Source organism: Antrostomus carolinensis, unplaced genomic scaffold (genome assembly GCF_000700745.2).
Source record: "Antrostomus carolinensis isolate BGI_N321 unplaced genomic scaffold, ASM70074v2 scaffold34709, whole genome shotgun sequence".
Taxonomy (NCBI): domain Eukaryota; kingdom Metazoa; phylum Chordata; class Aves; order Caprimulgiformes; family Caprimulgidae; genus Antrostomus; species Antrostomus carolinensis.
This window is the reverse complement of record NW_010338486.1, coordinates 6,769-33,877: the sequence shown is the minus strand read 5'-3', so window position 1 is coordinate 33,877 and position 27,109 is coordinate 6,769. Positions and strand designations below refer to the sequence as shown.

At 43.3% G+C, this 27,109-nt stretch overlaps 1 protein-coding gene across 2 annotated transcripts in view; it reads right to left on the bottom strand.

Annotated features, from left to right (window-relative positions):
* Positions 1-2,114: 2,114 nt before the first annotated feature.
* The window catches only part of ARIH2 (ariadne RBR E3 ubiquitin protein ligase 2), a 28,115-nt gene continuing 3,120 nt past the window's right edge, over positions 2,115-27,109 (bottom strand). The window contains exons 2-14 of one of the 2 annotated variants that reach the window (XM_010175541.1): positions 17,059-17,126; positions 15,266-15,329; positions 12,790-12,937; positions 11,959-12,080; positions 10,944-11,053; positions 9,773-9,890; positions 8,255-8,305; positions 8,131-8,152; positions 6,473-6,624; positions 5,244-5,387; positions 4,830-4,898; positions 3,815-3,898; positions 2,115-3,348 (exon numbers count right to left, since the gene is read on the bottom strand). In XM_010175541.1, the coding sequence (XP_010173843.1) occupies positions 3,277-3,348; positions 3,815-3,898; positions 4,830-4,898; positions 5,244-5,387; positions 6,473-6,624; positions 8,131-8,152; positions 8,255-8,305; positions 9,773-9,890; positions 10,944-11,053; positions 11,959-12,080; positions 12,790-12,937; positions 15,266-15,329; positions 17,059-17,126 (1,224 nt within the window). In that variant the 3' untranslated portion in view covers positions 2,115-3,276. Of the gene's footprint in view, positions 3,349-3,814; positions 3,899-4,829; positions 4,899-5,243; positions 5,388-6,472; positions 6,625-8,130; positions 8,153-8,254; positions 8,306-9,772; positions 9,891-10,943; positions 11,054-11,958; positions 12,081-12,789; positions 12,938-15,265; positions 15,330-17,058; positions 17,127-27,109 lie in introns of those variants that run through there. The other variant, XM_029086885.1, reaches the window with a different exon arrangement.

The following is a 27,109-nucleotide window of genomic DNA, read 5'->3' as shown; positions in this document are numbered from 1 at the left end:
GAAAATTGGTTACAGTCTGGGAAGCCTGAGGACTATCAGAGATGAGGCAGCCAATGCACTAACACAAGCGAAGCTGAAATGAAGAGAGTGTGGGATGGGAGGATGGAGAGGTGTCAGGAACTGGAGATGAGTGCAAAAAGAAAAACCAAACAGAGCAAACATCCCACACCTGGAGCAGTAACACCAGAGGGAAACCTGTACCCCAGAATTAACGGCTCCTCAGCCACCTTCTATTCATGTAACCTCGCTGACTCAAGCAGGGCCGCGTACCTATTAGAGGGGGAAAAATGGCCTTGTCTTTTGGCGTTGGGAACGCCTTTTTCCCGCCTGCCACCCGCCTCTCAAGCAGCGTTGGCCACTTTACACAAAGAGCAAATAGTCCCTGCGCTCCACAGGTTTTCTCTTGAGTCTACAACTTTCTGTACGACAGGAATACAGAAGTCACCCTGCCTGGGCTGCTAAAGCGAGTCAGTCCTGTTGTTTTCCCAGAGAGTATAGAAACAGGATCTGTGCGTGCAAACCAGGACTCTCACCACCTTCAGAAAGGGGTTTTTGTTTTCTTTTAAAATAAACAGAACTGCTGACAAAGCTCTAGTTTCAGAAAATGTGAAAGAATTAGGGGGCACACTATGCAATATTTATTACTGTTCCTCAGCCAAGCATCTCAGCAGTCTGTTCAGTAAATTTGGCCACAGCTATATTGTCCAGCTTGTCTACGAACAAGGATTCATAGTAAAGCATTTTGTGGGGGCACGGGAGAGGGAGGGGGGGAGGGAGACAAAACCCCATTCTCATCTAGCTCAAAGCTGGGCGATTGTGTAACAGAAGTGAGAGCTCTTTGGGACTGGGAAACTCCACATACCCATCCTGCAAAGAGATTAGGTGTCACGCTAATTACGTTTAGACAACACCACCACCAGCTTTTATCCTAATTAGTACTTTGCACGTTACATGTTTAAAGAACAGTTAAAACATTGGTTCTACGCACTGCAAACTGCTGGGTCTCAGCAAGCCCCCCTCCCCCCCACTACCCCTTCCCCTGGGTCCAGTGTGCCCAGACTTTGACAGTCATTTGGGAAAGGGAGAGGAAGGAAGAGACTGACCTCTAGAATATATCATGAGGAGGGCACAGAGAGGCTGCTGCTGGGAGCAGAGGAAGGAATGAAGTCAGGAGACAGCAGTTGGAGCACAGACTTATCTGCCTCTATGGTTCCAGCCTAGGGGGGAGCCAGAACAGGGACACAAGGAGCCACAGTTATGCAGACTGCCTGTGCAGCACTGCTCCCCGAAACCACGGGCTCCCTCCCTGCCCCGCTCCCTGGCTCCAGCCACCTCTCTGCAACCCTGCTCTACCCTCAGCCACTTCTGCTGTAACCCCCGTTCCACTGCCTGCAGCTCCTCGGCAGTACACTACCCCATTCCCTGAGGATGCATCCCACACCAGGGAAGGGAGGGAGGAAAAGGCCTCTCAGTCTGAAAATTTCTGCTTGTGTACAAAAAGCATGGCCACAGGATTAGCTCCTGTGACAGCTACTCCTCTTTTAAACAGATGCACTCCATTAAAATCCATCTGCCCAATTACATGTGCTGCAAATACTTGGCTCACATGTCTCAGGTACATGAAAAAGGCTCCAATAGCAGAGTTAGCTTATTCTGACATGCAGGAATTTAGCACTTTCTCCACTCTCCAGTTTAATCTTTGTCAAATGACATTATATAAGGGCAACAGAGCATACAGGGATGCATCAAAGGCAACACTTCCACAAAGAGCATGGAAGAGAAACCCATGAGTTCCCCATAGAGGTGAAGATTCCCTCAGATCAGGCTCCAGCTCCACCTTACTGGTTGCAAACAACGTGTTCCTGGTGCAGGTGACATTCATGCCTGTGAAATCTTAACATGTGGCCTGCTTTCAGTAGCAAACAGGCAAGCATCAGCACTTAAGTAACCTTTTTCATGTGAACCCCTACTAAGATGAACTAGGTTTTCATATTTTTATTTTAGTGTATATTTTACATTAGAAAAAAGAATGTTAATAAAAAAGCTCCACATGCTCCTAACAATCAATTTTCTGGTAAGTCCCCACCATTATCAATACTAATATACAAATAAATTAATTTTGCTAGTTTATTTTCTGCCTGGCTTGGTGCAGGCTCAGCACAAGCAGCACACCTGTATTCAAGTGCCCATCCACATTGCCGACGTGTGCCAGGGAGCGTGTTGTACATAATCTTTCCTCCTCATAATGTAGCGGCGTTTTGTCTCACCTTGAGGAACGGGATCAAGTTTTTCTCAGCCATGCTACCCAGCAGGCACAAATAATCTTTACCAGGCTGCATGGCACTATTATAACATGGATTGTTTCACTCTGCAAAAGCCCCACGCCCTGCTTAACAACAGTGTGCTACTACTCTCTCATCACTCACTTTGGCAATACAACACCCTCCCCACAAAAACAAGTAAAGCAAAAATCTACATGGAAGACCTAAAATTCATCAAATGCAGAATCTGACCTGACTCAAGGCATAATTCCCCATGTTAATCTGGTCTCTCGCCTACAATTCCTCAGTTTGCTTTTGTTTGTGTAGCAGGATTTTGCACAGCTGATTTACAAGAAAAGAGATGTCACATGTAATCATCCTTAATCACAGCCACTGCTGGTGCTGTCGCCGTCAGACACAGCAGAAGCCACTCTTAACACCAGCCACTCTTCTCGTGCAATGCCAATGCTACAATGCCCTGGTTAAAGAGCATCGGGAAGTCTAGCTGAGATATTTTGTAACCTCCTTCAGTGCCTAGGAGGACTTTTGGGTCAGGGAGAAGGAGAGGGGGGAAAAAGCCCATCAAATTTACAAGCAGATTAAGGAAAAACACTCCACTGCCAATTTATTTTTAAAAAGGGTTGTGTGTTATTCTAAGGTTTGTCTGTATAATTGTACAACCGTTGAAAATTACATAAATTGTAATGATCTAATACTATTAACAGCCATTCAGAGAAAAACTCCCTCCCCTTCTGAAACCATCAAGGGCAGGAGGGAAACGTCCCAGGAAATATGCCAATCTGAACTCTGGCCTCTAGCCTGGCAGAAACAGAAACAGAAAGATAAGAGAACAAACTGGACTAAGATGTGGTGTTTGCATGTGTCTGACTTGCAAGGGGAGGGGTGGCTTTGTCCTTGGCCGTGTTCTCCCAGAGGCAGTGCCTGCTTATCCCGGTGAAGCTGCCATCACTTCACTCGCTGCTCTCACCCCTGCACTTTGTCACTTCCTCCTGTCTTATGTGTCATGGAAGTCTTTCAGCAGGGTCCTCCGTCTCTGCTCTGCTATGTGCATCTGATTCTCTAAGTCCTGGTAAAACAGAAGGTGGAAATTGTTAGCATCAACTCCCCAGAGGAAAGCTCATTTTCTTTAGGGAGAGACTAAGCTTCAGCCTGAGAAGCACCAACCTTCACACTTCACACGCACACAAGACTGCAGATCCTTTTCCTTTTAACATGGGCTCCCTCTGCAGTTACCTGGCTCCTGCTCTGTCTAAAAAGCTGCGCACTTAGGGAATCTGCTCTCCATCAAAGGGCTACAGGCAGCTTCCTCCAGAGCTCTGCCAGTCCCGTTTCAGTTTGCAGGACTCACTGCAGCCCTCCCTCCTCTCCTGTAAGGCAGCGAGCATTCCATTTCTACGACATCCACTGCCTAAAGCTGAGTTTCTGGATCTAGTTTCTCAGAACCCTCACTTGACTGCCTTTGTGCTTCTGCAGAAGTGTTAAGCCCAACAAAGAAAATCCGGCCAGCGGGCTTGAGCACACAGAACACTCACCCCTCTGTCATAGCTGTCTGCTCGCTCCACCTTCCATGAGAGATTTTCAATTTCAGCTTCCAGCTGGGCCTGCTGGTATTCAAACTGCAAAAGTAAAATTAGAGACAGCAACAAGAAACTAGTTTAGTGGAGAAGTTTCAAATCACACACTACATTTGAGGAGCAGACAAATGTGTTCTGCTGACAGCTTTGCTGGCGGAGGTGCTTTGTGCCTCCTTCCTTGTCCACCTTTAGCTACACAGCACTGTCCCTGCCAGGAGTTTCTTATGTAAGCACTCCCCAACCTGCATCACTCAAAATTAACCCAGTCAACCTAAAAACATTGCAAGTGACAAATATTTCCTCACTCAGCTCATTTTGCCATAAACAGGTCAGAAAATGCTCTTGTGAGCAGCTCTGCAGGCAGAGCAGAGGGACTGTTAACCACTGCTGGGAGTAGTTAATTTGTTCCACTGGCACGGTATGATCCAGAAGAAAATATCTGTCCACAGCCTCAGAGAACACATACAATGCTACAGGGAGAGACAATAACAGGTCTTCCTGGACAACTGAGTCAAAGAAATCACCTCTTCAGTGAATTCAGAGCTATTTTTGAACATGTCCAGCCCATGGGATGCTCAAGCCAGCAAGGAACTTACAGCAGGAACAAAGCTACACCCTGTTTAAAGGCTGGAACAGCTATCCTCCAGCAGCTCTTCAGGTGAAATACGGCCCACAGCACTGTGATAAGCCTTACCAAGGAACAAATGCACACTTCCAGCCTCAAAACGTTCTGGATAAATTGCTTGTTAGTAAAAGTGAAGTGTCCTGGGAAAATAATTTAATTTATCAGAGGATTGAGCTGCTGGTCAACTCGAAGTGAAGACAAAAGGTGCAAAGCACCTATTATTTGTCCTGTCCTTAACTCAGAGTGAGGACTAATATTTCAGACACTGGCAAACTCTGGAATTCAGCCCAGCATGCTGCCAGCTACACCCCAAAAAGCTATCAGCAAAAAAAGAGCAAAACAACTTACCAGTTTCTTTCTGGGACCAGACTCCATGTAGTAGGCATATGGATATGTGTACTGCAGGGTGTAACGACACTGTTGGGGAGTGGAAAGGAGAGAGAAAAGAAGGACAAGAGTCTCAGGTGTGGAAGTCAGCACAGTCAGATTTGTGTGACCGCTACAGGCTAAGAAGCTACTTTTTGACAAAGAAGACCGGACACTTCTAGTGGAAGTTCCTACCCCTTCCTTGACAGAATTTGTGCAGTTAAAGCATAACTTCACAGAGTTCACTTCCAGATTGTTTTTGGCTAGTTCATGTTCCAGACCAGAGGTACTGTCCCACATACCCACAACCCCTAAATTCCCTTCCTCACTTCATGCAGTGAATTTAGCATTCTGGTGTGTATTCTCTTTGTGCCAAAACAAGCCACAGCTACCCACCTTTGCAAGTAGTTTTGCAGCATTTTGTAGATATTGCCAGTCTATCCATGTTCCCAAGTTGTTCATAACTCTTTCTTGGATTTTCTCCTGGATTCGTTGGTATGTCTGTGCCTCCAGCTGTAGGCTTTTATTGTGATTCTCCCACTGCAAGGGGTGGGGGTGGAGAGATGGGGAAAGAAAAAAATTACATGAGACCAGAATACTGCTGCTGTAAAAGCACAGGCTATAGCAAGCAGAAATTCAAGTGGGGCAGGAGTCCAGCAAGGCAAGACATGCTGTGGGAAAGAACAGCAAGGTAGCAGCTCCAGTAGCAAGTGGCAGAGGCTGTACACAACAGACTGACAGCAGCAAAGAGCAGGGAGCAAACCCAGCTCTTCAGAGTGGGAATTCTCCCTGGTTGTACAATGACCTTGTGTCTAACAAGATGGAAAGTAATAGTGATTCCTCTACTTAAAGGAATTCTATAGAAAGGTCAAGATTTTAAATTAACATTTGACATGGGCTCAGTGAACTCCAACATCCATGTGCACATTGTAAGCATGGCCATTTCCCAAAGCCTGTTGGTCTGAAGAATAAAGAATAACCACATTTATTTTATCACAGGACTTGGCTCATGGTGTGAAGAATAAACTAATTTTAATGGGGAACAAGTGAAATGCAGCAGCACTGAACTTTTACCATGTTCTCTTCTAGAGATGCTGCTCTAGAATTGCACTGTATGGCCAGGTGCATCGAGCCTGCTGTGTGGACAGAGGTGCTCTGACTGCAACTTCAACTTCAAAAAACATGATTACAAGAAAATTTAGGAAAACTTTGGCACAGTCAATGAAGTATTGAACATGGCAGAGTTTATTTACTTTTTGTCTCTATAAAGACATACTGCAAGGAAAAGAAGTTTCCTGATCCTGGAAGGAAATTATTGGAGCAATATATCTATCTACTGCAGCAGCACTCAGCCTACAGAAAAACAGTACAGTGGCACACAGGTAATACTGATTTTCTCTAGCACAAGGAAATACAGGAGCAAATATAATTTGCTTTGGGTACGACATTACTGGTTTGGATGGGACACGCAGGGCAGGATTTTGAGTAAAAACAACAGGGCCTGAAAATTCCGCACAGATTCTCTTTGGGCAGTTTCTTGCACGGAGATTGCTGGCAATGACCTTTGCACCAGGCAGGGAGCATTAAAAGGCTACAGCAGCTCTGGCCAAGGAGATGTCTCCTACCCTCTCAAAATAGAACAAGTACTTCTTAAGGGCCTCCCTGGCCTGTGCTTGCTGACTCTGGTTTACAATATCAGGATTCTCTTTGTACCGACTGCATTCGTAGTACTCGCTGCCGTGAGTCTTCCAGTCTCCCAGACACATCCAGCAGAAGTCTGCAGAAAACAGCAAAAAACCCACTGTGATGCACAGAAGAAAACTTCCGAGACAGAAAAGCTTCAGGAAACACAGCCTCTGTGTTTTCAGATATTTCTGCTAAGCCAAGAAACATATACCTCTTGTATCATCTTGCATAATGGAACACAACAGTGAGCCAAAAATACCAGCCTGTCTTGAAGATTTTCATTGTACAGCCTCCCATGCAACTACGGAAAGTAAATCCTGAAGTGCTGCATCCTGTACACCAAGACCAATGGGCAGAACAGTACTTGTGCTCTGCACAGGCTGTCACTCTAGACTAAAGAAGAGGCAGGCTGCAGTCTTGTGAGTTGCATCCTCCTGACCACTGTCACACTGCCCCATGTGGACCTCTAGCCGAATACAATATGAACAGTCAAATCCCACAATGAACTAACTCATGCAAAAGAAAGTCTGTCCTCAGTTCTCTCGAGCAGTGAACTACCCAGGTAACTTCAGATATCAGTGGTTTAGGACACTTCAAGTTAGGAGCCACTGAATTGGGAAGAAAGCGGAGGAAAGAGCAATAGCAAAACCCGCCTGATAGTTTCCCGATTTCAGAGTGATGCTGTGAGTACTCTGCTGGGAAGGAAAAAAGATGGAGATTAAGTTGCTACAATAGGAAACACTTCTGTGTTACTCTAAGAGACTGAAATTTGTATTTCCAGAGTTCACCAGCCTTCTTGAGAACCATGGTGCCTTGGCACGTGCCTGCTCACCCTTGTCACAGAGCTCCATCAAAGCACGTCCAGTGGTGCTGAGGACCCCAAAGCAAAGGAAATGAGAGAGGACAGTCATCTTTAATCATCTACCAAATAAGGTTCTGCTATTTCCTAGTGGCACACTTAACTGGGAGGGCTGAATACAAACGATCTCGCTCCAAGGCAACGGAAATTAATTTTGCCATGAAAAGGTAAGTGCAAGAACAGGCTGTTAGTTCGTAGGACTACACAATGGGCCAAAGACACTCAGGCTGCTAATTGCACAGGGGTGGACTGAGAAGTCCAACAGATAATGTTACGCAGAACAATTCACAGCTCCTGCAGTTTCATCTGGGTTGAAGCTCATTATTTCCACCACTAAGCAGAAGGACTTAAGCTGATCTGAGGAAATAGCTCAGTTCTGCCAGTATTTTCAGCTGATGACAAGCACAATTACATGGCAAGTATTTAATACTCTCCTCTGAGATGAGATCCACTGTTAATATTATGGCAGATATGGAGACTTCTCTATACAATGGACATGTCAGAGAGAGGGAACGAAACCAGCACTGAATCCAAACCCAGCTGAAATCACAGCCCATGGAAAAAAAAATAAATTAAAGCTATCACACACAAGTCTGTAATTAATATCCTGTTCACCTTTCATGAGGGGAAAAATATTTCAGTCAATATTCACAATTTGTCTTTGTATCACAAAAAAAGAGAAGTGAACATCATCACTAACAAATATTGTAGAGACAACTGCTTCCCAATCCTACTTACCATGCTTGCATTTGGAGCATTGCTGAAAAAGAAGAGACAGGAGGAACTGGTTAGTGGAAACTGGGGAAAAAAAAACATCTTAGAACAAGGAAGGTCACTCCCTTAGAACAGGGGAATTGCTCACCATGTGATTGCAGCCTCCATTCTTTTCAATACAGATATTGCACTTGGGACACTGGGGAAACAGAAGCATTTGTTAGATCCAATTCTGTCTCTAGAAGCCTTTTGAAGAATGACAACGCTTGAGTGATTATTCCCTTCCTGCTTTTTTTTTTAATATGCATATGCATATATGAGATTATTAAGGTATATACACACTACCTCTCACCAGTTCCTGACAGCTCCATTTGAAAAGGAGGCAGGAAGGCAAAGCCAGGGAAGTTACGCTGCAGCACTGAACTGCTTGCTCAAGAAAACAAGTTTGCTGCTGTTACTACTTGTAAAACTGAAGGTCTCGCTGAGTTACCATTTAGCAGTTGCTGGGGCACAGGGACTTAATTAGATCACACGTGACAGCAGCTTCCACAGCTACTTAGACTACAAGATAATAAGCACTATTATCCTGCCTTCAAGCAGCCACTAACGGATGACAGCTCAGCTAGCTGCAGAGAACCTGGCTGATCACAGTGAGAGCTGCACAGTTCTTCACCCCATCAGCAGCCCACTGATGCCCTGGAGTGTCAAGTTCAGTTACATTTTTTGGGCTGCATAGGTACAAAGAAAGAAGTGAGTTTTGCTGCTTTTTATAAATTTTAATGGCAGGCAGAATGTACGCCAGGACAATGCTCAGTGTAACGGAACCTTATTTCTACAAAAGAGCTTAGCAGAAACAATGTCTTCACATGTTAACAACTTCTCCAGAACAAGAAGGGAATTTAGGATCTCTAGTCTAGCTAAGTGTTCACTTTCCTAACACAAGTGGAGATGGCAGCTAATTAGCACTGTCACAATTGTCACTGGCTATGGTAGAACAAATGCTAGCTAACAACTGTTTTGAAGTCAGGCCACAAAATCCCCAAAGGACATTAAAAGTTCCAATCTGCAGACAGCTATTCTAGAGGATAAAGGTAGTTATATCTATAACTTTTAAAGACAATTCTATAGGTAGTCTAGAGTGCACAGTATGGAATACTACTTTTTCCTGGGTCTAAATCTACCAGAAGTACTTCAATGTCTAGTTTATAGACTTCATCTACCCCATTTTGCTGTCCTTGCCAAATCAAGACTCTCCCTTACCCTCAATTCATAGTACTCCACACAGTTGTTCAGGTTTAAACACCACTAGTGCCTCATTTGGGACTGACTCTGCACTTAGTACACTTACTCCTTCCATTTTAAATACATTTCCACAGATCATTTCAAAGCAGTCACAATTCTTTTGCCTGTGGGAGGGCAGAACACCTGGCTGCCAAAGACACTCACACCAGGTCTGGAATAAGGTCCTTGCCACAGAAGAGGAGCTGAACTTCCTGCACAAAGCACTCCCAAGGCATTCAGCTGTGTTATATCACAGTCCCTAGGGAGCTGTGAGAAATTGCAGTCTGTGAAAAAGCAGCACACAATGCTCTGTATGAAGAGAATTGCATCTTGCAATCAGGCAAGACTAGAGGACAAGAAAAAACAGGCAGGTGCTTGTCCTTACATCTTTAGTGTGAGCACTGATGTAGTTGGCTGTTTCGGAGTCATCTGCACACTTGGTGAGCCATTTTCGGATGGTAGCACAGTCTGTGGGTGCGTGGTACATCTGCCGACACTTGAAGCTTAACAGGGGGAAAGAAAAAAAGAAAGAAAAGAGAAAAAAAAAAAAAAAGCACATATTGATTTCCAAGGAGGTGACTCAAGAATTTAGCTTTTCCTGATGACCAAAGCCTTGGGAGGCCAAGTGAGGGTAAGAGATGCAAATGCACTTATGAGTTACTAGAGTGCAAAGACCAAGGCTGAACCCAAATAAATCCCCACTCTCTTGTGCAGAAATTGGTGTCAGGATGAGAGAGAACTGAGGCCTTCTGTGACAAATCACGTGTCTGAGGGCTGACACATCTCTCCCTAGAGTCTACCTATGTCTGCTGTAACATGACTGCAGAGGCCTGGCTTTACAAGTACCCTGACTCCAGTGGTAGATATCAGGCACCTGGCATTAGCTTGACTTTACCAGCCCCAAGTGAGTAATGACCATTTGCACGGAGATACCAGTAAACTGGGTCTCTAAACCAGTTGTATTGTGCTCCATAGACATCCTCAACAGCTGTGATTCTGAAGACCCAGGGGCAGAAGACACTTCAGCATCCCTGCAAGCTATTTTTTTTTGCTGGTTCCATACACGTTGAAGTCAGACAAGGAACGTTAGCTTTCCTATTCAGCAGAAATTTGTTCTCACTTGAGCCTCAAAACACACCAGACACTCTGGGAGTCAAATACTTGTAATAAACTGAAAAACTCAATACCAGCAGAGTGCAGCAAGGCCTCCACATCCATTACCAGAATCTCTACCAGTCACTCCATCTGTACCAACAACTTGTAACTTAGCCAAAATATGACAATGGAAGATTTGTAACCCCTTCATTACTTAAGCTCTGCATTCCCTGGTTGTCAGAACATCTAACTCCCAAGGAGTTTAGAGAGCAAGGGAAGGGCTGACCACCTGCAGAAGTCAGACCCCAAGTGTCCAATTACTCAAGATAACTCAAGTTACAAACAACTCTAGCAAAGCATTTGAGATGCTCCTATACACTGAACCTGTTGGCAAGCAAATGGAGTAGCTCTGAGGACAGCATACACTTTCCCCGTGATCTTTAACCTTCTCTGTTTCTTACCAGAAGACCTCATTGCAACGATTGCACTGCACTCGCCGGGCTTTTGGCTCCTGTACCTGTATGACCATAGGGCAATCTGCACCAGGACACAGCTGCAGCTGATAATGGCTCTGTGAACATACCAAGGTGGTAAGATCAGCAGTGGGTGCAGAAGAGTATTATCTTTACCTGTTCAAGTTTAACCACTCCTATCCTCAAAAATACACAAGAGAGTACTTTGTGTTGAAAAAGACAGTGAAAATTGTCACCAGATCTTAGCTAAGAGCAGACAAACCACATCAGGAAAGGGAGTGTTAGTTACTTACAGGTTCTCTAGAACATGGAATTCAAATGGAGGGTTAAGTAAGCACAGCAACATAACCATCAGACCCCACCAAGACACTTATACTCCACTACCTCTTTCCCCATCCTCTCCTTATGCCCCGGAATGTACTCAGCTGCTCTCCTGTGGTGGCTGTTCCCTCCCAAAGGGTGTCTTATTGAAGAAAGGTGACACCACTTTTTTGCGCCACTTCACTGCTTTTTGAGTGTTCCCAGTCTGTCTCCAGTTACCAGAATACTTCCTGCACATTTAACCATTACAATTTCTCTTTTAGTTTCCACAAATCTCACATAAAATGTTATTGAGCAAGCCAACTCAGTGGGGCTACAGTAAGATGAGTGATGTATTTTTCAGAACCTAAAATATCTGTGCAAGAGCAAAAAAAGACTTTTAAAACTCAGACTGAAGCTTGAGGTTCTCAGCTGCAACAGACTGAGAATTTTGCTTCAGGAAAACAGCCAAGCACCAGCCAAAGAGTTACTGGGTGACCTTATAGCAGAATTTACTTTGGCAACCTGCTAGAGCATTTTGTCAGTGAGGCTGTCCTACAGGAACAGCCACATCATGTTTGTCGGGGACAATTTTGCTGCAGTTACCGCATTTCTAATCAAAGATGCAAGACACTTCAAACAAAATTTCTGCAAGTCATTGGTGAATTGACCCAGGGTGTTTTATAACTGAAAAAAACAATACCTCCACATAGTCCCTGAAGAGGTAGCGCCTGTATTTGTCTTTCAGCTCTTCACTAGGTAGCAATGGAAACACAAAGTCTTCTGGTGTTCGAAGTAGGCAGTCCTGAGCCATGCAGGAGATCCCTGAGAACAGAAAGCAACATTTTAGCACAGTGCAACTTACACTGAGGAGAGAATCCACAGAGAGCATTCAACAGTTTCCTAGGTGCCATCTGTTGTTGTGGCAAGAGGGATACAACTGTGAAACACATCTATAAGGGCTGCTGAAAAGCTGAAGCCCAACTGTCTTCACCAAAAGACAACAGGGCACATGTGCATTCAGGACCAGTAAATGCTTCAACCAGTATTCACAAGGTCAGCTACTTAAAGTAGAAAATTGCATGTTACTGCCATGTTAGCATGAAGGGCACGCTAGGAAAAGCCCAAAGCAACTCTGGCAGCTCCTGGCTTCTACCCAACACAAAGGGAGCAGATGTTTGCATCCACAAGCACACCAGAGGCAGTGCAGCAATACATCATGACAGATGCAACTCCCAGTGCATCAGATTTGCAACTTGTTACAGTCATGGTCTTGAGATCTCAAGGGCAGAAAAGCAGCAAATGGATTTATTGACTTGCATGATTTGTTAGGCGGAGCACTGTTCTCCTGGTGGTGTCCAACACTAACCACACACTCAGGTAAGACCACTACTTCAAGTTAAGTTTGTTACAAATCCTCATTCCATGCTCTGTTTTCTCATTACTGAGACATTTTAGACCAATTCAGCCAGCCATCATCAGAACGGCCAACACGGCAAATACAGACCCAGGACCACAGCCACCTTGAACTCACCAACTCCAACACCATCCTTGACGAGCACTGTACAATGCTGCTCCCAACAGCTGCGGCAGAACTGGTGCTGACAAGCCAGAGAGAGCAAGTTCTCCTTCCGGACAAACTGCATGCACACTGCACAGTGATGGGAGGAATGTACCATTGCCTGGGAGAGAGACAAATCAGCATTACAACAAAAGCATCCCAGCTCTCCCAGAGTATTCTCACCTCAGCCACAGGCATCTGCATCACCTTCATTGCAACAATGGTCTCAGGTGAGCTCCAGGCCAGAACAGGTTCATCAGCAGCTGGTGTGTTGGGGTGCTGCACTGCCCTGACAGTCAATCCTTCTCATGAACCTCTTTAATCTCAGGGAGCACAACAGATTGACAGTCACTGAAGAGCTCCTGCCTCTAATCTAGTGCTACCCAGCACTCCCCTTTACTTTTATGGTTTTTACTCTTGCCTTTTGAAAAATGATGAAATACATCACTGTGTTAGTCCTTCCCTGAATTTACTGATGCTCTTTGTTAGCTGGATCAGACTCTATCACTGCTCCACAGGCCCTGGAGAGCAGCTATAGCTGGAAGCAGGCTTAGCAGTGCCCTTTTACTGGATAATGATTTTAAGTAAGAGGGGAAGCAACTGAAGGTGCAGCATGTACCCTGTTTATACACAGACCATCATCTCACAGCTCTTATCTTCTTCTACATTTGGCAAAGCAGGCATTATCCCTTCAGCTGAAAAGGATTAAGAGGGTTTGTTTCAAGTCAGGCATAATTCTGCTATTGCTTCACCAAACCACTGGGAAACAGTCTGGATCTCCCCGTGGGTAGCACAGAACTAATCCCTAGACAACACATCCAGCCTCTAACACACCTCAGCTCACCCTTGGGACCTGAAGAACTAGGTTTAACAGAACATCATCAAACTGCCAACAGCTTTGTAGAGCCTTGCTTTTATGTTCCTATTTCCCCTTTCACCGAGAACTCATATGATCACTTTTCATCTACTTAAACCTTCGCTCCTCTTTGAGAAGCTTGTGCAAGACAGCCATCAGCTTCCATGTCTAGCTCTGCATGCCAGAGACACAGAGAAGCAGCAGCATGACACCCAGCCACATGATCAATGGAGCTTGTTTTATAGCATGACCACATAAAAAAGGAAATAAAGGGACTTTGTTCTAAGCAGCCTCACTTATGGACCAGAATAAGATTCACCAAGTGTGCAACTGTGTTGATTGCCTACACCAAGTGCTCAACTTGAACAGCAAGTGCATTGCCTCAAACCTTCCCAAGCTGTCCCTCCGAGCCCCCCACTACAGCTTCTCCCTGCAGGGTCAGTTGCTTTCCAGTATGAGCATCTGCCCCCAGAACATTATCATTCTGCATCAGGAGCTGAAGCACAAAGCACCTTGCCCTAGCACATAATGAATTGCTTACCAAACCAAGTTTGTCAAGATTTAAACCAACCTTTTAACTGTAATATCTGTCTTCCCAAAATGAAATCACCACTGCAGTGGAGAGTACTTAAGTGACAGCTGATACAAAATTCAGACAAATCTCAAAATACATGGATTTACTTGCAGGTATGTCAAATACCAAAGATTATTTTTTTCTGGACTCTAGGCAGATAATTTATTTTGAGCCCATGAAGCTTACTCCTGTCAGCTGTTTTAGCATTTTCACTCTCTGCTAGTTACAAGTCAGTTCAGATGCCAAATCAGGCTTTTAAAATCTCCCCTCCCCCCCAACCCAAAGAGTGTTTCTCAGATGTAACATTTTATCACTCAAAATCTGACATATGGCAATGTGTTCCTGTGGACTGTACCAAGGCACCCACTGTGAATGAAACCTGTAAACAGGCAACAGGAAGTTTCTATTTAAAGGTGGGAAAAAAAAAAAAAAAGGTATCTAAAGACCTGTGTAGCCCTGGCTGCAAAACACAAGCTGTTGGTTCAAGTATCACTACTCACTGACTCGGCAGCAACACCACTGGGAGATTTGGCTTAAGCATCCCCAGGCAGAGCAGTGCAGCAAACAGTCATCTCCAGGGAAGAAAAAAGAAAAAAAAAAAGGAAAAAAAAAGTCTCTGTTCCAGCCACAGAGCAGCTCTGTTCATCCTGTGCAGCCTGAGCTTCCCCTGAGTGTCTTTTACAGAGAGAGCAGAGTCAGAAGGGGTTGCCAAGCCCATGCACTCTGCTCATTCCATTATGTACCATCACTCATGCAAACAAAAGAGAGGTTAATTTTCTTGAGGCAAGTAATTCTTGAACACTACCTGCAAGACAACAGCAAAGCTGCTGTTTAAATGTTAGACACCTTCTGAATGCATTCTCACTTAAAAAGTAAACCCAGCACTCAGCTAGGGTGTTGGACCTGAGTTTGCAAAGGGTTAACATGAGACAGACTATGCTGTCAGTAATGCAATCCTCCGATGAGGTGGGTCAGAGGTGCCTGCCAAGGGAACAGACCAAAATAGTTAGCATACTTACATGTTTGGATGAGGTGGGCTGAACTCGTGCTTCTACTAGCAATTGGGCAGCATTAGACTTGTGCCTGAAAAGGCAATTGAAGAATGATCAAATCAATTTCTTTATCTATTTTGCTTTGTTAAATCGATCCTTCTTGCCTGAATAAATAATAGGCTCTGTGTAAATAGTAGGGTAGGTTTCAACAAGGAAAGTGGAATGTGTCCTGTGTGAGGCTCCTTCACATAGTGAGCTGAACTCTCATCAACAAAACTTCATGAGAGTTTCTTCAAAATCAGAAACAGGAGCAATATTTCTCCCAGTAATGGATTAACATTTCCCTTATACTCCTTGATGAATATTTTTCTACAGCTCTCTCCTTCCACCCAAAAAATTATTTTTGAAGCTAAGATTTTCAACCTAGAGTCCTAGAGCAGTCTTAAGCCACTTCCCATAATAAAACACTCCAGTGAGGCTCCTATTCCTTTGTAAAATCAAGTTATCCTGGTTAGATCTCTGACTCTAGTCTATAATCTAGTTAAGTATTCACTCTGTGACAGACTATCAGCCTTTCCATATGAAGCTGTCTATCAGCAGCCTTAGAATTAAACATGTTTTGCTCTTTGTGATTTCCATTGCAGAGGAATGCTTATATTTCCAGCAAAAAAAATCACCAGTGAATTCAGAAATAGCAGCATCACTGTTGTGACTGTGCTGTAAATCCTCCCTCCTCACTAGCACTTCTCAGTCGTACTAGAGATCTTCCATTTGATAATGTCACTTCCTACCAAGACAGAAGTTTGAGGTTCAGATCAACTGGAGAACAACTTGCAAACTAACAGGTTTAGAATTAAACCCTTCCCAAACTTCTTCTTGTTTAAATCTCATCATTTGACCTGCAAAAATCACTCTGAGCTGCTAGGCAGGAATCTCACCCTCCGCCTTCCCCAGGGAAAAGCTTTCACAGGATGCCTGGTAACCAATGAGCTAGTTACCAAAGATGCTGCAGCAATATCCATACATGAAATGCATTTCCCATATGTTCTCTGGATGAAGTTGCTGGCTACAGGGCCAAAAATGACATGGCAGAATGAGTCAGACTGATGTGCTCTCTATTTTCAGACAATATTCAGTTCTGAGCCAGTATTTTCGGGAGGGGCTGCCAGACAGCAGTGTCTCCTGACACACTTCCCATCCACGTTTGGGCAGAGTCCGAACCCTCCTTCTGAAATCAGCTGGATGACTTTGTTACAGTGACACTGACCAAGCAACAAAAGGGTTGCACTTGTCAGTTCTTTCACACCATCTTCTCCTGCTCTCCAAATGCTAGCCAGCTTGGAGAAAACATCACTTACATTCAAAAGGAGCAAAAAAATTCAATGTGAATGTACTAATAAAGAATACATCAGCACAGGTTCAGTGCTCCTTTATGATTTATGGCTCATATGTTCAAAACAGAACATATGTTATCTTTATATTTGCTAAAATAAATAAATATAGATGCAGCACTCTCAATCTGTTATCTCAAAAGTTCAAGCTAAATGCATATACAGGGTTCCCAGCATTACAATAATTCCTCAGGCTGAAAGACATTCATTACCACTGTCCTCTCAGGGTATTGGTAAGGAATGGATTGCCTATACAGGCAATGCAGCCTCAACAAAACTGTTTCTCCTCTGCTCCCTGGAATGGACTGTGGCCTGCTTTCAGGTTCAGAGACGCTTGTCAAAAAGACACCTATGGACCACCCTGAACATCCTCGTGTAGCAAGGGAGAAAAGCACCGAGCACGTGAGAGAGAAGACCATTTACACTTACCTTTCCAAAATCTCTGAGATTTGCCAGTGGAAACTAACTAATACTAGCTTTGCAACAGCATGTGATACCTAGGTGGAAAATAAAAAGAAAAAAATAAGTCAGGTTAGGTATATTTTGAAGTCCCATCTCTGCTTAGGACTATGATCTTCTTATGAGACTAATAAGTTGTACAAACTCAGTACAATATCCTAGTGATACTCAACTCCCATTAAACTACTAGACATAATGTTCACAGCCAGTGTGTCTGCAAGGTACAGGTTGGAATGAAGCCTGGATGTGCTCAAACTAACTCACATACTTAGTCACAACTTCACAGAGAGGAAGGAATCAAGAATTCATTGGACTAGGTCAACTGCTCATGGAAGCTCCAGATCCAATCCTGACTGTGGTCACCACTTGAGAGGCCCAGAGCAGACTGGGATGAGGGTCCTTGCGAGGTGTGCACAGCAGGCACCACGGGGCTGACAGGTACCACTTACCTGAGCTGGCGAAGCAGTAACAAGCTGCAAACGCAGGTCTGCTGTGACAGCAAAGGGTAGGGGGGGGAAACAAAAACATTTTCCCCAGCCTTCACTGTAGAGAAGACAGTTACATGCTGGAATGGAACAGGAAGTATGGAAAGCTACGTGGACTTCTGGCAAACACTAGCACAGTCTGTGCTAGCCCGAGCAGCCTCTAGAATACTGTGACATACCCTTGTCATGTTACAAGGGTACAAGCAAACAAGTTCTCCTTTGCCTCTATGTATTAGTTTATTTCAGAAGAAAACAGACTGGTCTGCTAGCACAAAAAGGCTCTTAACCACCAAGACCACAGGTATCTGCTGAGCTGCTGGACCTTCAGCCTGCCTCTTGTCCCCTTCATGCCTTTATCAGGCCCATGGAGTTCAAACAAAGCAGGCCTCCTGCAAACAGGACACCTCTTCCAGGAGGATTCAGAAGGCTCATGAGCCCTGCCTCCTCACTCCTCTCTGTGCTAGAAAGCACCTGGGCAAGCCCAGTGGTCTGTACATTTTGCATTCAATCACCTCCTGCACTTCAAGACAAGCTATCACCATAGCACCTCTCTCTCTACTATACACAACTCCTTCCGTCCCAGCTGCAGGAAGAGCTCCTTTTTTTTCCCTAGAGAAGCGCTCAGTCTCAATCTGAAATCTGAAAAGCCATAAGCCTTCTTGAATCCTGCTACAGGTGAATCACAGGGTCTGATGTACTGGTCATACAGATACACAGCAACCCCAACACGACCCTGGAAAGAAAACCAAGCAATGGTCACTCCTTCTACAAATCAGACATGCTCTGCACACCTTGGGGCAGCATATCTGTCACTTCTCTAAACCCACCCCACTGCAGAGGTGCAGTTTCACAACACAACAGACCTATTCCTGCCACGTGATACTGCCCCAGTCCTGCACTGGTATTTGTCAGTGCTGGATGGTTGGTTCAGTGAGCTAAACCAGTGTAGCACCAATCCATGATGCAGCCAGGGGTTTTAAATGGCTTTTTTCCACCTCAAAAAACTACCACCTGGTCACTAAGAAATCCCAGTAATAAAAAGAGCAATTTTCAATGTTCCAATAATCCTTTTTCTAGAAGAACTGAAGCATTAGCTCATGCTGTGTAAGATCTGGTATGTCACCTTCCTCGACTTTACCAGTGATGTGACCCTCAGAAAACAAAGGCTGCCCAGGCAGCGCTGCCCTCCCTCCCTCCCTCCCAGCACAGAAGCCTGTGACTTGATGGAGCGTGGCACACAGGGCTGCTGCTGCTGACAACACACACAGTCTGCTCCAGTCTGTACGGGTGAAGTGCCGCTGCCAGCCCTAGGTGGGTTGTTATCTTAAGCCCCCAGCCTGGCAGACTGAGACAGACACCTCTGAGTTGCTTGCACAAGGAAGATATCTGCATCTCGCCTTTGTAAAACAAGCATCAGGAATGTGGTCTCTACAAGACCAGTTTCCTGCAAATGCAAACCACATGCTAATGAATCATTCTCTAACAGCAATGAAATTATTTCTCAGTAGCAGTAAGGAAGAACTACCATCCTGACAAAAAACCCAAACAACCAGACTGAAACGGGAAGTTCATCTGTAACATATGAAAATGAGTATTTTTCAGTTGTATTTTCAGAGCCTGAGGTGCAGCATCTGTGCAGCATCATTACTCCATGAAGTTACTTGTTCCCAGAGGAGGAACCAAGTACATTCAAGAATGAAGATTGTATAGGAAGAGAAATACAATATTAGCATACACGTTTCTGAAATCTAACAAACTACCCTAACAGAATAAAAGGCTTTTGAGTCAAATTATTTGTCAGGCAAAATGCGTCACTAATGCTCTAGAAAGATGTCAAATTAACAGATCTAGAAGAATAATAAAGCTTCTGTGACCATTACTACCACAAGCACTGAAGGGATCAGCTGTAGTGCTGATTTTACAACTTTAATCATAAAAGCATCCAAGAATAAAACATTTTCAATTCATAAAGTCAGGTTCACAACACAAGTTTACTTTCATAAAAGCCCTGAAGCAGAAAAATTTTTGATACTACCTGACTGGAGCGCATGCAATCTTGCAAACAAGAAGTCTGAGTCAGCCAGTTGCAGCAACATACCCACAGTCTGCTTTGCATGGAAGTACTAGTTCTTACACATTAAGATAGATAACATTCAAACTGAAAGAAACAGGGACAGGAGAGGAGCAGGTAACTGATAGGCTGGGGCTATGCCTTTTGAGTGGAGTCTCAATGCATGACAGCCTATATCCTGCTCACCAACTGCAAAGCTGGTAATTCAGAAGGCAAATGTGAATACCAGCATAGGCCAACACCACTGGAGAGATTCAAGAAAACAAGCATGAGAATAAAAACCAGTGTTTAACAAAAGCCTGCTTCTATTGATTAGCAACGCTCCCCAGCCTCTTCAATGATTGTACATTCACAATGAGTGAATGATTGTACCAAGTCAGCCAGTTCTTCCACAATAACACCCCAGAATAATTGAAGTACGTCTTTGTAAGAGGAGCCAAAACATGCTGAGCACAGAAAAATACCACTGCAATCAAAGTTTGGTCCATATGTACATAATTCATTACCTTACACTACTGGAGAAGCAACATACAGAAGCTGATAATCCTGTCTGAACTGTTCAGTCAGAAGACACCAATGCCCCTTCCGTACGCGCTCACTGCAGCCTCCCAGCTCAGGAAATCAGCCCTGGCTGCTGCCAGGCACACTGAATACAGCATTTTCTGGACAGTCAGAAGTCTCACACAATGAAATATCTCAAACTTACAAAACATTTCAAGAAGAGCTATGATTCAGTCCCCTATCAGCCACTGGGTGCCAGGAGAATCACAGGTTATCCAGAAACAATAATGCCTAGTGTCAGACACAAAACAAATAAAAAATGCCTTTTGTAAACGGTCAGCTTTGTTCACACTTTCCTATTCACATTTCAGGGTACTAAGACCCAAATAAGATAGTGAGATGGTCCAATCGGTGTCTTGCTGGCAGCAGGTCACCTCAATAAAACACTTCTGCTGACCACAGTGTAGAAGAGAACACACATTCTAGATGCTGCACTTCTATTTTAGAATTTGTCTGCAACTGATGAATTGTGCCAATGCTTCTACATGGTTTGACTTCTCCAGACCTCTCCCAGCTGTGATTAAATTTGTCAAAGTTTAGAAGATAAAAGCTGAAAGCAGTACTCATGCTAAAAAATGCCTGTCTGTCCCTCATTCTCATTTCTCCATTTTCTCATCATCAGTTTAACATTTTAAGATCAAAGATCAGCTCAGTCCAAATCTGAACCTTGAAAATTTCTAACAGAAGACCATGCTTCTTTCTTCATGATGAAACAGCAAAGCTGAACAGAGAGGATCTCATATAGTTTACAGTTTCCAGATGCACCTTAAAACAGAACTGGGTCACCTCAGAAGCCTCTTCCAAACCTCCATCAACTTAAACTCTGACTTACCAGAGACAGAAGGCTGCTGATTGCCAGAAATGGGCACCTAACACCTAACATTTATCACTGCACTGGAAGAGAGGTGCAGTGCCTATGTGTGCTGAGAGGAAGCTGTTCTGCATAAGGGAAAGTGTCTATGGGCTTTGTAAAAACAGTCTGAGAAATTTACATAGTGCTGGATAAAATTAGATTCTGAAAGGAGAATAAAGAAGTAAGGCCATTGTATTAAATATCTGTTCTTTTTCTGGAAGAGAGCACAGGGGTTTTTTTCCTTATAATGTCTATCTCCATTTATCTCCCAGGTTCTTTACTCTCCAAGATAAGCAAAATTCTCACGCTTCTGAAGTGCAAGAGAGAGTCTGGCATTCTCTAGGCCAAGATAATATAAAAAGAATTTGCAAAGAAGCTCTGCAGGTACCTTGCTGGGTTTGGAGAGCTCTAAGACAACTATGTCTCAACTTGCTTCCTTAGATAAGCTCTGTTGTTTGAAGAGCTGAAGTTTCATCTCTCTACAGCAGAAAATCTTTTCAACCATGCCACTTTGACAGTTGCTAATTCAGACAGAAATAATTCCTAAAAGCTAAAAAACCCACTGTCTTTTGTAGAGCTTATATTCTACAGAAATTGTTCATGCATATTTATGTCACATGCATATCTCATGAGTTCATTTCACTTTTCTCCAAGGGATGGCCTATTTTTTTGAGGTGTGTTTCAGTCCTCACTTTTGCAGAGATACGGTATCAGGAATTTAAAACAAGCATCATCACATGATTCTCAAAGAGATTCAATTCAGAATGAGTTGGATATATTATGATCTGGTTGGAGCTGACATCCTGTGGCTTTGCACCAAGCTGACAATTCATGTTAGATCAGGGCTGCACTGAAATGTCTGGCTGAGATGAACACAAACCTGGCATAAAGAAACGCAGCCTCCATTTCTTGTGTTTCTCTTAATCAAAGGTTTTTATATAAATAGATTTAAGCAATTAGGATTAATCTTCAGAAGCATTAATCCATAAATCGTTTTTGTTAGTTCTGTAAAGAAAAAATGAACTTGGGAAGATATGTTTGCATATTGCATTGAAACTTCTAAAAAACACACTCTTAAATTCTTTACAACAGTAAAAACACACAGAGCAAGAGCCTCTGAAATTGTTGCTGCTCATGAGCAACCAGGGGCAGAACAGAGAGCAGAGTTTGCAGTACAGAACAGTAACACCTTAGAAAGACACTATATTTTGTATCTAAAAATTCTGCTGAAGAAAAAAATACTTTCAGACACACTTTACTTAAGTATATTGAGGTGTAGAAAGCGACCCACAAATAGAAAAAATACTATTGTACACTCATTTCTCTTGTGGAAAGTAGATCTGATTCCCTCCATGCTCCAATGGAAAAAAATATCCAACTGTCCTGTTTTTACTGGAGGATTTCTCAGAAAACTGCAGAAATATTAGGATTTAAGAAGAAAGAAAAAGGCAATGAAAAAGCTTTTTTTGGACCACATTTTCTCCTTTGCTTTGATCTACCCCTTCTTAAAGCAGACTTCCAATATGCAATCCTGGTAGAAAATTCATGAGGTTGCAGGGGCTTGAGCTGTGATTAACATCACCTGCCATAAACACCCCAAGTGTTCAAAGTCTTGTAGCAAAGTCCTCTGTATCTGTTACAGGTTTCTGAGCATTAGAATGCTGTTTTCAAAACTGAACTCAATTTCACTTATCAAAAGAAAAAAGACAAAGATACAACAAAATCACATACTCTTCTTTTTTTTCTGGATTCAGTCAAGCTTAAAAAAATGTGAGAAAAGGCTCCTCATCTTTAGGTTTTGCTCACAGCACTGCTTAAAATTTTTCTGATATTTCAGCCTCTCTCCTGATTACAGAGTGCAGGCTGCACTGAGGAAAGAAATGCAATTTAGTCTGTAGCTGCAGTCTTGATACCATGGAAGGGTCTTGACAAAAAGCACCACATGAATTCTGCTTCATCACAGGGTTTTAATCTGCACTCCATCACTCACCCTCTGGCATGCAGAGATCTGGTGTCAGTCCGCAAGATTAGAAGCATATTTAGGAGGTAGATTGTAGTTGAGGAGTGACAAATACTGCTGGTGTTATACAAACCATTTGTGAAGCCATCAGTCCACAATCTAATTGGCCACATACTGAAGAAAGGAGATCCTGGGTTAAATTCTAACTCCTTCTCTGCACTTACACGTTGCTTTAATCCACCCGCTCTCCTACACAAGGCAGCAACAATTCCAGCTGCAGCTGCCAACAAACAGGATCAGTAGGACTCAACTAGGAAATCTCAACATACATATTTCTCAAGCTGTTAGGCTATTCTTCCTGAGGAGATTCAGAAAAAAATTTAAAAAAAAAAAAAAAAAGAAAGAAAGAAGACTGAAGCAATATGCTGTGCCAGAAGGCATTATTACAAAACAGCTAGGAGATCCCTTCTATGAAAGATTCAGAGTGAAAGAAATGCAGTAAGGAAGCTGTAAGACAGAAGACTGACATGAGACTCTCCAGCTGTACTCACTGGAGTTATCCTTTCCAAAGTAACGTAGTGTCTGAGAGCAGCAGTGCCCAGCGTACGCTGCTCGCTGACAAAACCCCAGCAACACACCCCAGAAGTGGACAATCCCTTCTGGTTGGCAGAAAGGAGGATGCACATGGGTGAAGCAAAGGGCAGGTAACAACCTGAATCCACACGATTGTGACTGGTGGCTCAGGACACAGGGAAGCCAACTCAAACTGGGAAGCCAACTCGAACTGGAAAGCACTGGTGCAGCCACAGCAGCACTCACAGGCACCCTGTTCAGTCCCAAATAACACAGTCCTTTACCTGACAATCCCAGTTTCTAAGGGCATTTTTCTTCTGTTATAAAAAGATGAAGAGGAGGAACACCTGCTTTGTAAAACAGTGTTTCATAGTACAGAACACAGCTCATTTCTGCTGCACCATCCTTAACATGCACAGGACACGGCCTTGGCGATGCGCTTCAGCTGCCTCACACCACTTCTGTGACCATGTTGTCCAGCTGTAAGCTTGCAACATGAAACAGTTACTGAAAGATCGTTTTGGCATTTTTCATGACTCCTCTCTTGCCTCTACCTCCCACCAAGATCACACTCATTAACAGCTGGGAACAGATTTTTTTGCTCACTGCAGAGTCATGCTGCCTGTAAGATACACTTAAGGCGTGAATCACAAAGAAACGTGTGGGCTATAATCACCCTTTTGTGGCTCATTTTTCCAATCAAGTTGAGAATTTCAGCAGTTCTGGGCACTAAGGAACAAAACTGATTTCTTTCCTCAAATGACTTCATGAAGTTGTCACAAGGTTGCAAGGCCTGGGCTCTCCAGCCAGCTCTCTTATCTTGCTGACCAGAAGTCTACAAACTATCTTTAAAAAACAAACAAACCAAACCTTTAGGAGCCAAAATAAAACACACTGAAGACAGTTACAGACTTATTCGTGTCCTCTTGATGTTTAATACACCAATGAAATACAGGTGGTGTGAACCTGGTAGGTAACAACACAGCTTTTGTATAGCAGAACCTCCAGGAGCTTTCTGTTTGGGAACAAGAAGTGGGTAAAGGACAAAGGTACATCTCAAATGTGTGTGCTCCTAAGGATTACAGCTCCAGACTGATACCCCATGTAATGCTGGCTTGGTATTAAAACACAGAACATGGTACAGATATAAACCTGCATGTCCTGACTAATCTTGGTTCACAGGTACTTTGCAATAGTGTGTTATCATTGCCAAACAGCACCAGAGGGGTTCTGTGGAGACGTCAGATTTGCCTATCAGGGTCTACCACTTATAAAAAATGATACTGAAATATTTACTAACTGTTTACTGATATATACTAATATTTATCAATGTTGGTTCTTATGGACACTAACTCTGAATGTAAATTTTTCAAACTCTGTTGTTATGTATGTGCATTTCAACATTTCAAGGGGCTTTAACACCTCTCCTGTACTCAAGGTACTTAGGTACAGCCAGTCTTTTACAACTGCCATTTTATGTTGTATGTAAGTTCCATGAAGTCATTACAGCACCAAAAAGGATGAGTGTGCAACACTGCAGGTGTGTTCAGATAAGTGCCCCATACCACACACCTGGTCACGGTGTGCACAGGGGTACAGGGAGGCAGACAGGCCTCTGTCTTGGCATCTGGCTCTTCATGGACTTTTTGCGATCACATTGAACAGGAGCTCTGTGAGCTCCAGCTCCTTGGGGCAGAGCTGCTCATACAGGCTGCCAATCTCCACGCACATGACTCTGGATCTGCTAAAGATGGTATTTGAAAAGGACTGCTGCCAGCATTCACCAAGCAGCTCTGCAAACTAACTGTTCTGTGTCAGCGCAATTTGAGTGTACGGAACAGTTTCAGAGGGCTCTGTTTTTATGAGCGAATACTAATGTAGTTGCATTAAAATATCTGATATCGATAAAGTAAGCAAGAATATACAAAAAACTGGTTTATCTCTGAAAGATCAATAGTGATAACATGGATTAATAGATTCAGAACTATGTCATGATATCAAATACTTTTTGCATCTACCGAGTTTTATTATTCAATGGACAGGGCTAAAAAAAAAACCCACATCACAAGGTGTTATTTCAAGAAGCAAGGGAAAATCTTTTTGCTGTCTGGTAATTAGCAGATTGCTCACATTAGCAAACACTCAACTGTAAGTTCTTCAATTTTACAATTCCTTTGGTTTTGGTGGAAAGACTACTTTATACTTTATCAGTATAAAGTGCCTGTAAAACAACATGACTATCTTCCCTTGTTATCTTGTATATGCAGGATTATCTTAGCTTCCTCATGACCGACTATGGGCTTCTAAAAAGACCTAAAATAAGGTAACATTTTTTCATAAATTGTAATTGCAATTGTTTTATCTGGTGGTTTATATCATCAGCTTAAAAAAAAGAAATGGTAAAAACCAGAAAGATCCATCTCATCACTGAAACAGAGAAACCACTGCCAGTTATCTGGAACATCACAGATATTCCAGACTTGTACAGACCCTCAGCAGAGCCAGGAAGTGCCATTCACAAACAAAAACAATATGACATCATCACACACTTAACTGCTTGCCAGTGACAGGGTCAGCTCTGAGTACAACTGTTGAGTATCACACTGTTCATATGCACGTACTGACACTGCTGCTCCAGGACCCACAATCACTCGACGCCGATCGACAGAGTTATCTTCAAAACAACCTTCTTACTATACAATATTAATTCCTTTTTTTTTTTGAAAGATATTGGATTTTATAATAAAATCTATTTTTTAAAAAGAACTGTTGTAGATTCTGTTGCTGGTCTGCAGGCAATACATGACATTCTGCTTTCAAGAGTACTGTCCTTAACAAGTGTTGACTGTTGGGCAAATGACCTTTTGAGGAATTAAAAGTGATCTGCTTCAATTCATAGGCCTTTTGGTCACAGAATCACAGTTCTGGATAATATTAGTTTGAGCTTTTCTTCTGGAGTGTTTCAACAGAGATAGCCTGTCCTAATTTTAGTCAGGGTATTAACTGAACCCTCCACAAACAGACCTCCAGATTAACAGCACTAACTGAGGAGCAAACATTTCCTCTTCTTGTTCTTGGAGAGCAGGTATCTACTCACAGTTCTTATAAAACCAAAATGAGGAGAAACTTCCAGAGTACCACTTACAAAGTCCTTCTAGCTTCTGTATGCTTCTGGGATAACCACTACTGGGGCTGCAGACCTGCCACACAGCACAGCTGGTTGTACCTACCACTACTCTGTGTTTACTAATTTTCCATTCAGAAGAATTCAAGGTAAAAGTTTCCTGTGACAGTAAGAGAGGGAAGGGCACACACCTATCCAAATGCTGTTTCATGCTGTTATCAGACTTAAGATGTTAACTGATTTTTGTCTCCAACTGATAAAAAACAAGTGTTTTGTTGAAGAGACTGTCCCTTTTGATGTTGCATTCACTTTCAAACATACACAGGGTGCTGACACCTGACCTGACGTAAGCCAGCCAGTGCAGTTTGTTCAGTTGTCTGTTCAGCTTCAGCAG